Source organism: Carassius carassius, chromosome 44 (assembly GCF_963082965.1).
Source record: "Carassius carassius chromosome 44, fCarCar2.1, whole genome shotgun sequence".
NCBI classification, from domain to species: domain Eukaryota; kingdom Metazoa; phylum Chordata; class Actinopteri; order Cypriniformes; family Cyprinidae; genus Carassius; species Carassius carassius.
This window is the reverse complement of record NC_081798.1, coordinates 10,243,142-10,261,074: the sequence shown is the minus strand read 5'-3', so window position 1 is coordinate 10,261,074 and position 17,933 is coordinate 10,243,142. Positions and strand designations below refer to the sequence as shown.

The following is a 17,933-nucleotide window of genomic DNA, read 5'->3' as shown; positions in this document are numbered from 1 at the left end:
AGTTACTTTCATTTGAAACAGCGACTAGGTTTAAATCTCAAGATGCACAGGGTTTTTTTTTCTAAGGCATATATATATATATATATATATATATATATGTGTGTGTGTGTGTGTGTGTGTGTGTGTGTGTGTGTGTGTGTGTGTGTGTCTCAGTGAAAGTTACTTTCATTTGAAACAGCTTTAGTCAGGGACTACGTTTAAACCTTGTCTGTGAAACCGTGGAAGTAAGGTTTAATTTACAACGTAGATTGATTTTAGTGTTTTTTTATGTTATACATTATATCAGTTAATGATCTGTATATGTAGGAAATATCCTGTACATCACCACAATGGCTATCGAATTGTTAGCTTCTTTTCAAAAGTTTTTTTCCCCTCTGCAGTTAAGATTTTGTGGGCAGTGCTCCATTAGCTAACGCCCCCGCGCGCACAGCGCGAGATTTTCTACTACAAGAGTGGGGCGGTCTGGTGTTCAGATGACTTGAACTTGGTATGCTGTTTGTATGCTTAGAGGATCTGTTGAATCCATTAATCCATTTAGGCGCTATAAATGGAATTCTTGTGAGGGGAAAAAGTATGGAAAAGTCGGACGCATGCGATCCATACAGTCGACCCGCGCGCAGGACACAATGGATAGTGAGCACTCTGGCGTATCATTACGGACTAGACCGTGGAGTGGAAAACGAAATTATAGTCCTCGCAACCGGGCTGGATCAATACCTCCAAGAGATATTTCATCACCTAGACTGTCAGGGAGATGGAAAAATCCCAGCCGAGGATTTTAACATTCTTTGCGAGATTTTAGGACTCAGTAAAGAGAGTGATCTGGAGGAGTGCGCGGGGATATTGGATAATCTACCCAAAGAGTTCAGCTTCAGGCAGTTTCACGCTAAACTCTGCTGTTATTTCAGTACCAAAGCTGGATGCCAGTATGAGAATGGGAGGCTGTTGGTTGGCAAGGAGAGCGAGCATATAGAGACGCAGATCAGACTCAGGAGCCCCTTGAGGCGGCGCAAGAAGCTGCTGTCTTTGGGTACCAGCGCTAAGCGAGAAAGCGGAGAGCCTTCCTCTCCCACTGTGGATAGACACGCGTCGGGTTGTAGGCAGCTGGGCTCCTGCACCAGGGAGTGCTACGAGGAAATCGTGGCCCTCGAGGAGGCTGAGGACAGGATAGCCAAACTTGAGGAAGAAAATGCAAGTCTCAGGGAGTTGGTGGAGGACATGCGCGCGGCCCTTCAGAGCAGTGATGCTCGCTCGCTGGCCTTACAGGTACAGTCATTGTGATCAACTGTACACAATTATTCTAATAATAACTCACAGAAATCGAGCAACAATATTCTCTAAATGAAGAGTACTTGATCATTAGATCGAATTATAGGTAGAATCTGCAGAGCTGGGTAACTGAATACATGTAATCTGGATTACGTAATCATATTCCAAAAATTAAGTAGGCTACTTGTAATTAGATTTATTTACATTTTAACATACTCGTAATCGGACTACATTGTTTATGGATTACATGAGTACATAATTACACAATAGAACTAAATTATTTATAATTTACCTAATTGATTCTCCTTAATTCTTCTTTTTCCATGTTTCATTTGTCCTTTCTAAAATAGAAAGTCTTCCAGTTTTGTAGACATTCACATAGACATCAGTCATTAGTTAGGTCCCAACACATTGATTTTACAATAATTTATTTTATTTTAACATTTTTATGATTTAATATTAGCTTTTCATTAAACTCATAAACCCTTTGAAGTTCCTTGATTTAATATAATGTTTAACGCACCATGTATTTTCTTACTCTTTGTATTTTTATGCCAATATAATATTAGATTATAATATAATATTATAATATAAGATTATCCTATTTAAATCAATGTGATAAATGATTTAGGTCAAAAGTAATCTTAAAGTAGTCTGATTATATTACCTAAAATGTATAATGAAATGGATTACATTACGAACTACAATTTTTGTCATGTAATTTGAATTCAGTAACAGATTGCAATTTGTAATCCACCCAGCTCTGAACATCTGTTAATCTTGTTCACAAACCCATAGTCTTTTGTCACCCACATCTTAAAGACTTCACTCTTACAATAATAAAACCATGGCTCATTTTCATAAAGGCTGTAACATTCTACTGACTAAATGTTTCTGTGTATCATAGGTGGGTCTGTGGAAAAGCCACTCGAAACATAAACCAGAGGGTGGCTGTTTCATCGCCCATCAAAGGCGAGCAGCTCAGAAACCCAACATTTCTGGAAACCTGAAGGACATCCAGAGTTTCCTGAGAGAAGTGGAGTACATCCGGAGTTCCCGTGATGGGCAGATCGAGGAGGCCATGCTCTTCAACCAGAAGCTGGAGCAGGAGCTGCGAGTTTCACGTGAGACCGTGCTGTTGCTGGAGGAATGTAACAGGACTCTAAAGAAGGAGCAGGTAGAGATGAGAAAAAGAGTGGAGGAAGCCAGACAAGCTGTGCTCAGTGGCCTCAAGAAAGTGAAGGAGCTGGAAACCAAAGCCAGTCATGTGCCTGTTCTGCAGAGGCACATTGAGCAGCTAGAGATGGAGCTTCTGTTCTACAGGTTAGTATAACACTGACATAAAGTTCCAGAAGCAACAAACAAGTGAAACGTATAACACTTTATTTACTGAACTGCTGGTTAATGCCGTCTTGACAGCGTTCATTCAGAAGGCCTAAGTAGGGATCATGTATTCCCACAGACATTTGTAATGGTGAGGTAATCTGTTTTTACATTGGGATAGCTTACTTCAGCAATCATGAAACATAAAGAAGAAATTATCCTCACTTACCACAGTTTGGCATCGGTTTCGGGGGATTTCACTGATGTCAATGTAAAAGATGCTGTCAAAACATGACAATTTGGCAACTGTCCTAACAAGTGAGGATGTTTACAACAGTTTGAAAGGTATTACGGAAATTGCAGAGCTCATCTTAGATTCATTAAATAGTACTCTCCGTTTTATGATGCTGAGTGTAAAAAATGATTTACACGAAGAGAGCACAGCACGTCTCTGAGAGAGGCTAATTCAAAAAAAAAAATGGCTCCTGCCAGAACTTTCTGGCTCTGATTATGCAAAAGTGTGCCAACATACATGCTATTTAGGTTGGCTTGATGTGGTTCTGCTTCTCAAGTGCAGACCTTGTTTTGTTTGGGTTTGTATAGTTGTCAACGTGTGTGGCAAATGGGCTCCCACTTTGGTTAGCTGAAATTATGCTCAGCTACTGCTGGAAGCCACTCATTTTGTAGTTTGGGTTTTATACTTGGGCTGTCATTGAACTTTTCTAGTGCGCAACCATTTAATTTACGTTTAGAAGGAGTTAGGCCTAACGTCATCAATGTTTACATATTTCTTGCATGCTAATTTTGGGACAGCATTCCTGGCAATCCTGATAAAAGTGGATCTATCTATTCAGTAGTAAGATGCAGGTCTTACTGACAGAGATGTATTTAACATTCACTTGAATACCTCCAAGCTGCACTGATCTATGTAAAGTCTGTGGTGAACTTTACCAAAAAGCCTTTCTTATGGCCCCTCCATTGATGCTCTTAAGCCAAATAATTCATTCCAGATCACAATGGAGCTGACACATTTGGGGAGAGTTCCATTCAGCCAAGCAAGGCCTGACCTAAACAGATTGGAAGTTCCCATCTATCTTCAAACAGTTTCCCCGCTCTAGAGAATAATGGATGAACTATAGCCTAGCAACAACTCCTACCACCCTCAACAAGTTTAGAGATCTCGGCAGGGTGCTTAAAAAATGTTTAAAAGCAAGTTCCTTTTTGTTTTTACATTAAACTATCATACCAAATATGTGTGATGCTGACAATGAGTATGTTATTCAGAAGCACAGCGTCCTTTGTAGACTTTATTAGTGTGGGTGTAAATAATTCCTTGGGCTGTGCCGCTGTTTTAATTTTAAGCCATAAACAGTAACAGACCTCTCATCTCTACGCCATATTTACTACTTCAAGTCTTCACACTTGAAAAGAATATAGTAGAAAATTGCAAGCAGTCTTTGAACTATTTTTGCCAGATATAGCATCTTTTGTTGGACTGCAATGAGTCTAGATGACATTTTAAAATCAAATCAAGGGTAATAAGATTGTTTTCCCCTCTAGTTTGGGTGATTTTTCTGATACACATATTAAATATCGATGAACAGTGCATATATATATATATATATATATATATATATTCAAAAGTTCATTAAAAAAGAACACTTTTATTTAGTAAGTCTGCACTAAATTGATTTAAATTAATCTGATCAATGCTGTTCTTTTGAACTTTATATTAATCAAATAATCCTGAAAAATGTATCACAGTTTCCACAAAAAATATGCAGCATGTGTTATTGTAATACTTTAACAATAACAAAAGAAGAAAAAAAGAAAAATGCTTCTTAAACATCAGATCTTCAGCATATTAAAATAATTTCTGAATGATCATGTGACACTGAAGACTGGAGTAATAATGTCTTCAAATTCTTAAAAACTTTGCCGTCACATAACTTATATTTTAGATGTTGGTATTCATTCTTTTTTTGCCCAGTTTTACCAGGATTTTTAAACTCCATTTCGGAGTTAGTCACTGTGCATCTTTTCTCCTAGTAACAAAGTTCACAAAGTTTAGCAACAACTGCAATCAGGAGGCTTGTGTTTCAGCTGCTCTTTTTTTTTTGGGAGGGAAATGTAAACGTGCTTTGTGCCTTAGCCATGTGCAGAGCTCTTTGGCTGGTATGTGGCAAATCAGAGCAGGGTTTTTCTTTGAGGCCCGAACTCCCCATGGGCAAGTGCCGAAAAGTCCCTAGAGCGCATCCAATGGGCACACAGCTCTCTGAAAACAAAACCGGTGGAGGATAGCTTTTGATGCAGCTGCCAGTGGGCGAAGAGGAGACCGGTCATGCTCCGCGGGTCATGTACTGACCCATTCACACTGAGAGCAATGCCTTTTATCTGAAGAGAGGTGTGTCCGCTGGCTATTTTTATATCCTTTTTGTTCAGACCTTAATGCAGTTCTTGTAATAATCCCACAGTTTAATAGCTTACTTCAGTTCTCCCACCTGCCGCTCTAACCTCCCCATCTGTCATGATATTAATCAACCGTATTTGACTCTTTATCCACACAAAATGGATGTCTATTAAACTAATTATCTCTCTCTTCAGAGTAGTCATATATTGGAAATGTCGCATTTCCAGAGACACTGTTTTAATGTCAAATTTATTTTTTCAATATGTGTGATAACAAAAACCTGGACCTGATCAAAGCATCAGAGGTACAATTTACTCCAGATTCTGCACGCACAAAAATATTATGTGATGTTATGACTTCAGTGATGTTCTGGAAGAGAAGCTAAACTAATTTGCCCTGTCACTGAAATAACCAATGTTTGGCCAAAATAACCAATGTTTGGATATTTTATACTTCCAGATTCTTCATGTGTGTCATTAGTTAAATTTTTAATAGTTTTGGTATTATCAAAGCTTAACAAAATGACTTTTGCCTCAATAAACTCCTCATTAGCAGTTTATTTATAGTTAGTAATGTGGTTGTATGTTAAGGTATTGGGTAAGATTAGCGCTATAGAAAATGATCATGCAGAATATGTGCTTTATAACAAATAAACATCAAATGTGTCTCTCCACATCACTCAAACTGCCTATGCTCTTTTGTGTCAGCTGCGCCACAAGGATGCACTGTTTTCTTTCAAATCAAAGCATAAATACATGTAGAAACAGCGCATCCTTGTGGCGTGGCTGATGTGAGTGATGTGGAGAGACACAGAGGAGACTATTGACAAAGGAATTGTTGAATAAAGTCATTATTTTTGTTTTATTCGCATACAAAAAAGATTGTCGTCACTTCATAACATTACGGTTGAACCACTGATGGCAGATGGACTATTCTGACGATGCTTTTCATACTTTTCTGGACTTTGACAGTGTAGCTTACTTGGCAGTCTATAGGACAGTCTCAAGCCTCCCGGTATTCATCTAAAATATCTTAAATTGTGTTCCGAAGACAAACGAAGCTTTTACAGGTTTGGAACAACATGGGGGTAAGTGATTAATGACAAAATTTTCATTTTGGGGTGGACTAACCCTTTAATAGTGAGAATTGTCCCTATACTAAAGTGTTACTGAAGTCCATTATTAGCTCAACAAAGCTGCATTTATTTGATCAAAAATACAGTAAAACAGAAATATTGTGAAAAATTATTCCGCATTTTAATATATTTTATTGATGGCTAAGCAAAATTTTCAGCATCATTAATCCAGTCTTCAGTGTCATATGATCCTTCAGAAATCACTCTAATATGCTGTCTCTTTGATGATCAAGAAACATGTCTTATTATTATCAGTGTTGAATGCTTAATGTTTTGGTGGAAACAATGAAACACTACCACTCAAAACCCTGGGATAAGTACTTTTTTAAAGAAATTATATTGATCAAAAGTGGCAGTAAAAATGTTTTAAAAGCTTTCTCTTTAAAAAAAGATTCATTATTATTTTTCTGAAAAACATGATACCTTTTTTCAGGATTCTTTGAGGAATAGAATGTTTTAAAAAAACATTTCTTAAAAAAAAAAAATCTTACTTACCCCAACATTTTGAATGGTAGTATAACGGAAAATAATTATTGTGATATGCGGCCCCTGGAGAAATTAGCTTTTTTTAATGTCGTTCAGAATGAGAGAAATTCCAAGTGTAGATCACACAGATATTGTGTAAGGTTTCCTGAAGCCCTCTTGGCCCTAATAAAGAAAGAGGAAGTGGTTTAGATGAAGGCCAGGTCTCATGGGGGAGGTGGTGGGAACAGACCTGATCTGTTCAGTTTATTTCCATGAAAAACACACCATCCCCGTGTGTCCTGCCTGGAGGCGTTTTTCTCTCCCTCAGAATCCAAGATGGACCGAAGACCGAGGCGGACCTCAGGACAAAAGAGACAGACGGTACGAGAGGAACACAAAGAGAGGAGGGGGGACAAGAGCCGCCATCTGGATGAAGAAGCAAACATTCGGCTGTTTCTTCAGTGGGGATGAATTTCCACCATCTTACTCTATTTATTGCTCAGCTTTCAGACGTGCTTTATGTCTTTCTATTCATACCAGGTGAAAAGCATTGAATTTATCATCAGGTCTGTTTTTTGAGCTTTGCTGACATCACAGAGACTGACATGGTAAATGTAAGGTCGTCTAACTGCTCTAAAATAATCAGTTATTATTCAGAGAACTATTATTTCAGCTGCGGTGCGGCCGACTCACGTACAATGTGTCTGGGTAACCTGTTGTACCTCAACACATAATAACAGGGCTGGACAGATGGAATGAACAACCCTTTGAAAATTCCCCTCTATTATGTCTGAATAAGGTAAAGAAATGTCAACAAAACGAGGCCTCATAAAAATGTTGTCTTTAGGAGGATTTTATATAGCATGATTTTTGGTCCAGTATTTTCGAAGCACTTTGAGAATGAAAAACTCCAGAGACCTTGACTTTTTTCCATTTTCAAACACAGCTACAAACATTTCTCTTTCTCCTCCCACCCTCGGGCCAGCTGATACTCCTTCTCTGCAGACCTCAGCACTAATAAACTGCCCAAGCTGTGGGAGAAACCTTCTCGAAAACTTTCTTCTCCCACTTCCTTGTGAACACTTTGACTTGTCTGAAATGGAAATGTGCACGAGGCTCAGTCTGTTTAAGTCCTTTTGGATTCTTCGACAATGTGTTCGATTCATGTTTATGACTTGTGAAGATGCGTAAACACTTCACGAACCTCCTTCAAAGCTGTGTTTACTGGGACTGCTCTCATAATCACAAAGATTCCGGACTCTGATGAATTACCATCTGGTTCTGTTTGGAATCTCAAGACGGTTCCAGACAGAACCCCCCACCAAGATCAGCTGATTTCCCGCGTCTCAGACTATATAGTGGAAGAATAACAGCATCTGGGCATCCACACATGGTCCATGTCTGCCAGTTTGACTCAGCCTCTCTAGTCTTACTTAACCAGGGTATCGTGTTACCAACTATGTGCCTAGTCTTAATTGTGGACATCTTTTTCATAGTCTCAAGATAAATCGATTACTTTATCAGCATTTATCAAGAACCTTGCAACATCCGGGCAGAAATTTAGTTATGTGGTTGTTTAACATATAGGATTGTCTCATCTTTCTACCTTTACTCAGAGTCTTTATTCCAATGAAATACTGGTTGCAGGAGGGGGTCTGTAAGTTCAGATCCTGCTGCAATAAACACAGGAAGTGCACGTCTAAACTACAAACAGCTGGGCTCACCCCACGTTAGCACATCACTCCGGTCCAGTGTAAATATAGTCGCAAGATAGAAACCTATTGTTAGCAGCTTGACCACCAAAATAGAGTCCTCATTCAAGTCAAGAGATGAGACATGCAGCCAAAAGAGATACACAGACTAATGAGATACAGACTTTGCCACAGTTTTGTCTTGCATCTGTTTTGGTTTTGTAATTTAAAAAAAAAAAAAAAGAAAAAGTAAGTAAGCTTGGTAGAACTCGATGCTCATAGTACTGAATGATGAGAAAGTCTTTTTCCTCTTTTAACATGTACAAGTAGTTTATTTTTTATTTTTTAAAGAAAGGTTTGAGGTTCAGTATGTGACGTAAAGTTTTCTACAGACACTTATCAGAAAGACAGATGCTAGTACAGCCATTGCAGACTGGTTAGGAAATGTCCAATCCATCTCCACTTTTCCAGTAAAAGAAAAGACTTTTAGGCCATTGGGTTTCCAAGAAATACTGATCATAAAATCTTCTGTCTTGAATTTAAATTTCAGCAATCCTGCATCACAAAGAAACGTGAAGGAATATTAGTTCATCCTCTCACAAGTGCTGTTTTATTCCTGTGCCTCCTGTTGTCACCAAATAAGAAGTTTACTTTATATATAAGGTGGATGTTTGGAAGACAGTGGAGATGGAATCAAACAGAATGGAATTAATGGCTAGGAGAGCTAACATATGCCAGATGGAGGTTCTGTCATATTTGGGCTTTGTGTTTGTCTTATCCAGACATATGCTCTGTTCTCTCTCTTTGAGAATGCTGTGAAATAAAACCAGTATGTTTCAGCATCTAAAGTGTGCATTAGATGTAACATACTGTGTATTCAATTTCTCTCATTTTGTTAGAGCTGTGGCCTAGAGGTTAGCGCTTATACTCATGTTGTACTTGATACTCTTGACATGTTGAACTGTGCTGTGAGTTTAAATCTGGATTGCAAAAAACTTGTCTCATTTAATTTATAGCTTTTTTTTTGTTTTTTTTTCATGATCACTTACCAAAAAAGGACTTTGGAGATAATATAGTCCAGCATAACATTTTAGGGCCATGGAACTAAATGTTTAGCATATTCATTTATCATGATGTTTAGCTAGTGCTATATGGTATATGGTATATGCCCCAAAAAACTGCCATTATTAAGTGATACCCATCGCACTTGGTTTTGTTAAGAAGAAAAGACTTTTCTCCACCCTTATATTTTTCTGTTGATTGCTTTTTCATAACCCCTTATGCAACTGTTCCATCCTACTTTCTTTGGCCAGACTTGTTTCACAGTCAGTGTTTGAAGAGGCCAAGAGAGTTAGATGGCTGGATCTAATATTGAGACTCTTTCCAAGTGTTTGGAGTGGATTCAGGTGTCTAGAGAGTTTCTTTAACTGTTCTCAGTGTGTGCTCATCTGTCCATTTCTACAGACGGTGGGTTACAGTCAGAGTCTTGTAAGTAGCTTATCTTCATTTGTTATTCTCAGTCATGAAGACATAAAGCAGACCCTGTCAGCAGTATTAGTCATATAGACAATTCTAATCACTTATACAAGACTGATATTGATGTTAAGCAAATGTGGAAATACAGAATATTTTCCTGCTTTTTCAGAACGTTATCTTTTGGCACTTATTATAAATATGGTACAAGATTTTTTTTTTTTTTCAAATAACGTATTTATACACTACCATTCAAATATGTGTGCTTGGTAGGATTTTTTTGAATGTTTGAAAAATCTCTTATGCTCAACTGAATTTCTTTTTGTCAAGAATACATTACAACTTAAAATAACAAATATTATATTTTAATATAGTTTAAATTGCAATTTATTTCTGTGATGGCCAATCTTCAGCGTCATTACTCTAGTCTTTAGTGTAACGTGATCCTTCAGAAATCATTCTAATATAATGATTTGCTGCTCAAGAAACATTTTCCTTTTAGAAATATTGAAAACAATCGTGCAGCCTAACTTTTACTAATATCGGAAAGTCTTAGGATCTTTTGATGATTAGAAAGTTGTAAACATTTATTTGATGAAAAGAAGTTAGAAAGCATTTATATGATTTTTTAGCAATGAAAAAATCTTTAATGGTACTTTTGATCAATTTAATGCATTCATGTGCAGAGAAGATATCTTAAAAACCTTTACATTTTTAAACAGTCATGTAAATGTGTTTAAACTGCATTGTGGTTCCAGGTTTTTTTTTCTTAAATGTGTAACCTGTTCTTAGAAAGTGCCTTTACTTTTAGTACAGTACACATCATTCCAACACAAACTCAACATTCCTGTCAATTAGACTCTTGTGTATTAGTTAATTACACTGCATACTGTTCCTATTCCATAATATATCACTTATGTCAGTGGGTTTACTACAGCAACCATGACAGACCTGTTTAGGGTCTCCCTGGTCTCTCCTTCAGCGGCTGTAGGTCATCAGAGAGCCCTCAAACCCACCTTTAACTGACCCACCCCCATTTTCAAACACACTGCACCCCCTCATCTGACAATGTGGATTCCAAATATTGACCTTAAACTGTGTGTACTGCTCAGAAGCAAAAGCGTAGTGTACTGAGGGATGATTTTGTGGGCTCATACGGTCTGTATTTATGGCCGCTCTGCACTGAAGGGTTCCTCATGGCAGCAGGATATATGCATGAGTGCACCCGGCTTCAAATTCTTTTCCCTTTTTTCACTCTCTGGGATTCATGCTGGAGCAAATGGATTTCTGCAGCCTTTAACTTTTTTCTTTTCCGCAGGCAGGACGTTGTCATCTGGAAACATTTATTCTTTGATTCATGAAAGCCCCCCTATTGCATTTCTTCTGTCACAAAGCTCAGAGAAACCGTTTCGTTGAAACATTCACTTATAGCTGTCTGACAAAACTAAAAATGTTCAAAGTAATGTACTTTTAATACCTGGCTGTGGATATGCGTTGGTGTAAATGACGTCAGCCATATGTTAAACATTCATTATAGTGCATACTGAGTTTCAAGGGTCTAGCAGTTTACATGAGTCTGAAATTTCTTTTCACTTTGATGAATCTTATGTCACCTTACCTGGCTTCAATTACCCACAACCACCTTTTGCTGATGTTGTGTAGTTCTATATATGTTTGAACGTGATGAAACATTAATACAATGCTTAAATTAACTAATAAATGCTACTTCTTGCAATTCAAGCACGCCCTAAGCAGTTCGTTGCTAGTGTTATGTTAGTCTAATGTCCTAAACCAGAACTACCCATTACATCTGATCCACATTGACATGTTATTTCACTGTACTTTATTCTTCACAGATCTGAAGTGTCTAAAACATCGGTTCCATTCATCAACAAACCAGACAGACGGTATAATAGGGCCGGTCAGACTGCGCCACGCTGTTGCCTGGACACAGAGCAGGATCGACGCTCTCCGACGGGACGTGCAGAGACTGTGCCTGACACTAGTAAGACAAATATTGACATTACTCAACCCTTTTTGAGTCTCTGTTGGCATGCAACTTTTGTAGTTGATACTTGCATAATTTTCTCAATAATTTCCTTGATATTACAGTAACTGGGCAATTACTGCATTATTGCAGATTCTTGTACGTACAAAAAATAAAAAAAAAGGTTTAGATAACCTGAGCTACTACAAATTTGAGGTAAGCAAGATTTAAAAAAAAAAAAAAAACTGAATGCTTTTATTTAGTAAGGATGCATTAAATTATGAGGCAAAAAATGTATAGTTTAATAAATGCTGTTCTTTTAAACTTTGTTCATTAAAGAATCCTGTATAAAATGTATCACGGTTTCCACAAAATGAATAGCCTGCACAACTGTTTAAACGTTGATAATACTAAATGTTTCTTGAGCAGCAAATCAGCTTGTTAGAATGATTTCTGAAGGATCATGTGACTAAAAACACAGAAAATTCAGCTTTGCCATCACAGGACTCAATTACATGTAAAAGTGTATTAAAATAAAAGACAGTCCCCCGGTTTCACAGACAAGGCTGAAGCCTAGTCCTAAACTAAAGTCTAAGTCTGAGCTGTTCCAAATGAGAGAAACTTACACTGACCGATCTTAAAATATATCAGTCCCTTTGTTTTGTCTCAAGATGCACACCAGTAATGGTTTTTTCTAAGGCACGTTTATAAAAATGATTGAAATGTCCTAAATTAACTATGGCTTAATCCTGGTTTAGGCTAAACCCTGTCTATTAAACCGGGCCAGTAATTTATAATTGTAACAATATTTCACAATAATAGTTATTCTGTGCTTTTAAATAAATTAATGCAGCTTTGGTTAATATAAGGAACTTCATACAAAAACCTTAAAATTTTGCATTAACCACAACCCTTAAAACAATAGTGTATATACCATAATGTATATATATAATATAATATCTAATTTAACTGGTTAATTCAAGAAAAACATTGACGTTAATTCTCTTTTTTATTTTGATACCTTGCTTCACAGTACTGAGAAATGTTTATGCTGTGTTCACACAGTGGAGGAGCAGCTTTTCCGTTCAGTGGAGGGTCAGGCAGCGTCTGATGAAGAGGAAGAAAGATGGACCGGAGAGCAGCAGAGACAAGTGGATGAGGTGAAGCGAATCCTCACCAGACTGTCCTGCTGTGGAGACAGGTACATCAGTCCCCTACTAACCATATCGTTTAAAAAAGCCCTTTTTTTCAATTATTTTGTACGCTCTGAAACTCAAATGAGATCTAAACATGTCAAGAATTTGTAAATGACTTATAGGGAAACATCCTGCCAGAATTTTCATTCCTACTTGTTTTGGTTCTTCATGTGTTTTATGTGCTCTCAGATGTGATGAGAAAGCAGTGAAGAAGCTGCTGTCTCATTTCGGTGACTCGCGCACAGAGGAGAGTCAGACGGCTGTGCTAGAGCTGCTGGAGAGGGTCATACGACTCAACAAACAACTAGAACTGAAGGAGAGTCAGGCCAAGAGGGCAGAAATGGACACTGACCAGGTATGACTGCGTTCAAGTGATGTTTTTTAACAGCTTGTGAGATATCATGATATATTTAACACTTAAAGGGATAGTTCACCAAAGAAAATGAAGTTCTGTCATTTACTCACTCTCAAGTCATTTCAAACCTTTATGGCATACTTTCTTCTGTGGAACATGAAAGATATTTTGAAGAATATCGATAAGAAAACCGATATGGTAACATTGACGTCCATTGTAAGGACAAAAAAAAAACAGAGACATATGTATATATAATCAAATTTCCTTAGGGATAAAAATGTACCTCATCCTACACTCTTAACTAGAGGGAGCCCTTTGACATTACTAGAAGATTACAATTAACAACAGAGCCCAAACTTACATTTTATAACATTTTTAAATATAACAATCAACATTCAACTAAAAAAATATGCAAACATGTAAATTGCACAATGCAGATTTAAATTAACTTATAAATTACAACATTTCTATTTGTTGTTGACATTTTTTTTTATTTACACAGTGGCTGTCATAACTTGTTTCTTAACATATTTTTTTTTATTAAACATACTTTAAATAATTAAGCCATTAGTAACAGGTAAAGTAAAATATAATGATTAGTGGCCTAATATTTTGTTAAATGCTCTTCTCTAGACACTGATGACTTGCCTGAGGTAAATGAACTGCTATGTGACATTTAGTTTTGACCTCTTTTTTTGGTTGAAGCGCTGATTGAGCAATTACATGAGGCATGAGATGTTCATTCATGTTTATTTCACATTAAAACTTGTAGTAAAGAGATCACGCTCACTCGCATTTTGTGCTGCGGCGTTTATACAGCGATCGGTCTCACCACACCAAAGAGTGCCAAAACGGTATTTATTGTTTGAATTTCCTAAAACAAATTTTGAATTTGAAAGATGCGACTTTGTTTCTTATCAAAATTAATATATTAGACTGGGAGTTCCTAAGTTCCACTCATGTAGTGGTTAAAATGATGCTGTATTTGTTCAGTAAATATGTGTAGTGAGCTAGAGATGAATACTCAGACATTTTCATTTCTCTTATGTGATTGCTGTAATTTAAAAATGAAAAATAAAAATAGTGGCTAATGAATGAAAGTGCTTATTCAGCTATTTTGCGATTTTGTAAAAGAAATAGACGTGTGAAGTAAATATTAGGAATCGTTTTGCTATTATGTGCATTGCCATAGAAACAAATAATTTCTGAGCTGGAGGACATGAACAGCTGAAGAACAGAATCATATTCAACTCTAAAGAAAAACAAACACACGCACACATAGTAACCCAGCAGTTAAAATCCGTATCAAACATTTCAAATACTAATGAGACATTTTCATACGCGAGGGCAGAAGTTCATCCAAATAAACTTTGGCTGCTGCTGCTGCCCTTTTCAACAGCTTACGTCACCCAACCAAGACTTTCAGTTCTGTTTTACTTTTACGTTCATGGTTGCTTTCGGGGTGCAGGGATGTAAAATTAGATTACAAGGCACTTGCCCACCGAGCGGTTGTTATGAGAAGACAGGCTTCAAAGAAAAGCCACAGCTCTCAGCCTCTCACTCTCCAGCTGCGTGTGTGTCTGTGTGGACAGCCAATCACATGACCGCAGGAATAAACCTCCAGGCCTCACACAATTACATCTACATTGAGCTGTTAGACACAGCTCAGCTGCGAAGCACCAGACGTGAACTATGTTGCTAGTGTTTTTAAAAAGGCCCCACACACATTCGTGGAAAAAAACCATCCTTGAACGATCTGGGCATAACCAGTTTGGGCCGAGACTTGGATATGGATGTGGATTTTTTTGACATATGGTCAGACAGGCCAAAAACAAGCATATCTGAACTATTTCTGTCTGAGAAATGATGCGTCTCAGCTGAATTATGGGCTATCGGCACATCTGGCAAAGATTCTCCTAACCTGAAATTCATTGCGTGTTGGAGCGTTAGTGTTTAAATCTTCACAAGGTCAACGGTAAGTGTCATGTGTCTTCAGATGAGGGACGCCCTGGTCCAGGAACTACAGCAGAAGGCAGAGGAGACAGAGCTGCTCCACCTGGAGCTGCAGATGTTGGAGACGGAGCGGGTGCGTTTGTCTCTGGTGGAGGAGAAACTGATGGATGTGCTACAGCTTCTGCAGCAGCTGCGAGAGCTGGTCAGTCTGTAGAGACTCGTCAGCCCAGAGATGCTGTTGTAAATGTTTCTAAGCCACACAGAGATGAGTGTTTATCTAACAAATTGGATTTGCTGATGATTCTAAAATAATATAGACTTCATTTTGGAAGTCGTTTAGCAACATGTCCATATGATTATCCTCCTTGTTAATTGTTGTTTGATATCTGATAACTGATATCTTGTCAGGCTGGTTGATTGCATTTTCATCATTAATTTTGACTAAGCTTTTGCCATTTTATAATTTTTCTATTATTTTCATTTTAGAAATAATTCAAATATGTGTTACCCTAGTCCCCAAAACCTGTCATAATAGAATAAATAAGCTTTCTTTTGATGTATGGTTTGTTAGGATCGGACAATATTTGGCAGAGATACAACTATTTGAAAATCTGGAATCTGAGGGTGCAAAAAAAAAATCTCAAGTCAAAATTAGGTTCTTAGCCATGCATATTACTAATCAAAAATTAAGTCATTTTGACCCATACAATGTATTCTTGGCTATTGCTACAAATATACCCGTGCTACTTATGACTGGTTTGTGGTCCAGGGTCACATATATAATTTATGGCATTTATTTAATGCCATTTAATTACCATTTATTAACATTTATTATGGTGGTACATTTTTTGTAGAAAGTCTCAAGAAGATCTTTAGGAAAGATTTTGCTCAGCACATTGGAGTCCTGCAGTGATCCTCAGCATGGTAAGAGGCACAATCACTTTTAACTTTTTTTAAGGTAGCTTTGCTCTTATAAAACCTTCGTTGTTTAACATGCCTGTGGAAATGTGGCAGCAGACCACTTTAAAAGCTGAGATTTATTATTATTATTATTATATTATTATTTTTATTGTTTATTTTAAAATGGAAATTAATAACAAAAGTTATGTAAAATTGGTAAGATATGCAAAAAAAATTGCCATTCATAGCTTGCTATTCAAACTTGAGGTTGCGTCATTGGTCACTCTTGATGTTTGTGCTTCCAATGAAACACAAAATGCTCTTTGGATCTTTCTCAATCAAATGTATATATATATACACACACACACACACACACACAAAAGTTGTGAAAAGTGGGGACATCCCATAGGCGTAATGGTTTTTATACTGTACAAACTGTATATTCTATGGCCCTACACCAACCCTACACCTAACCCTATAACCCTCACAGGAAACTTTCTGCATTTTTACTTTCTCAAAAAAAACCTAATTCTGTATAGTTTATAAGCGTTTTGAAAAATGGGGACATGGGTTATGTCATAAGTCACCCTCTCCTTGTAATACCTGTGTCATACCCATGTCATTATACAGAGTTGTGTCCTGATATGTCACAAAAACATGTACACAAATACAATATCAGTAAAAAAAAAAAAAAAAAAAAAATATATATATATATATATATATATATATATATATATATATATATTTGTGTGTGTATATATATATATATATATATATACAGATGTTTCATACAAATAACTAATAAAATAACAAAAGCAAACAACAAAATACATACTAAAATACTAAAACTTAAATGCAATATGAAATTTTTTTATATTTTTAAAAACTATTTTAGTGTCTCAGCGATACTGAACTGTGCTGTTACCATTTAAAAAGGAGACTAATTTTTTGCTGATTTTTTATAATTAAAAAATGGTGCTTAGTTAGAAAAGCATTTTCATTAGAGATCTCAGAAATGTTGTCCCCAGTGTACAGTATAAAGATGTAATTAAAAGATTGAGTGTATAGCGGTGAACCCTTACATGCGTCTAATGCTTAACACCGCTCTGACTGATCTGCAGGGAAAGCACATATCTTGGAGGTGCTCAATGCTCTTTGTCATGAACTGGCTGCGTGTGAGATCCTCTCTAATGGCGAGAAGATAGAGAGAGCACAGTCACCAGTCTCTCACCAACTCACTGCTCATCTCCTGCTAGACATTACTGCCACCTGATGGCCACAAGATGCTACAGCCTCTTACAGAAACTACCAACTAGCCATGTTGGAAAATGGGACCAAAATTAGCCATGTATTTGTCTTTGTGTTTATATTTCTATGTATATTTGTGTAAATCATTTAGCTCATTATCATTTATAAGGAAACATGATCTGATTCCTTTCAAAGCTACTTATTCTGATTTTCCTTTTGCAATGTCATACATTGTTGGTCAGTATTATCTTAAAATACATGCATGTTGTACAATAGTATTCTTTTCAGTTTCATCATGTGGTACTGAACTACCAGATCATACAGAAACTCTCAGGTATAAACTATGTAAAGCTCAATATATCAAGCCTATTTCAATAGAAAAACATCTATGATACTAAAAGGTATTAGTTACAGATGTGAATTCAGTCAAATAAAGTGTTCTCCATATCTTAAACACAGACGGGACAGATGTTGAGAACAGAATTTATGCATCTTTCATTGTTTTTCAGTTTTATCTGTAACTGTCAA

General features: G+C 36.9%; 1 protein-coding gene across 1 annotated transcript; it reads left to right on the top strand.

Moving 5' to 3' along the window:
- Nucleotides 1–431: 431 nt before the first annotated feature.
- efcc1 (EF-hand and coiled-coil domain containing 1) lies at nt 432–17,599 on the top strand. The gene is given in 9 exon segments (XM_059537736.1): nt 432–1,266; nt 2,177–2,592; nt 11,623–11,771; nt 12,819–12,954; nt 13,139–13,304; nt 15,301–15,459; nt 16,112–16,181; nt 17,279–17,372; nt 17,374–17,599. Coding segments are annotated over 9 exon segments (2,007 nt in total). The 5' UTR covers nt 432–489; the 3' UTR covers nt 17,414–17,599.
- The last annotated feature ends 334 nt before the right edge of the window (nt 17,600–17,933 follow it).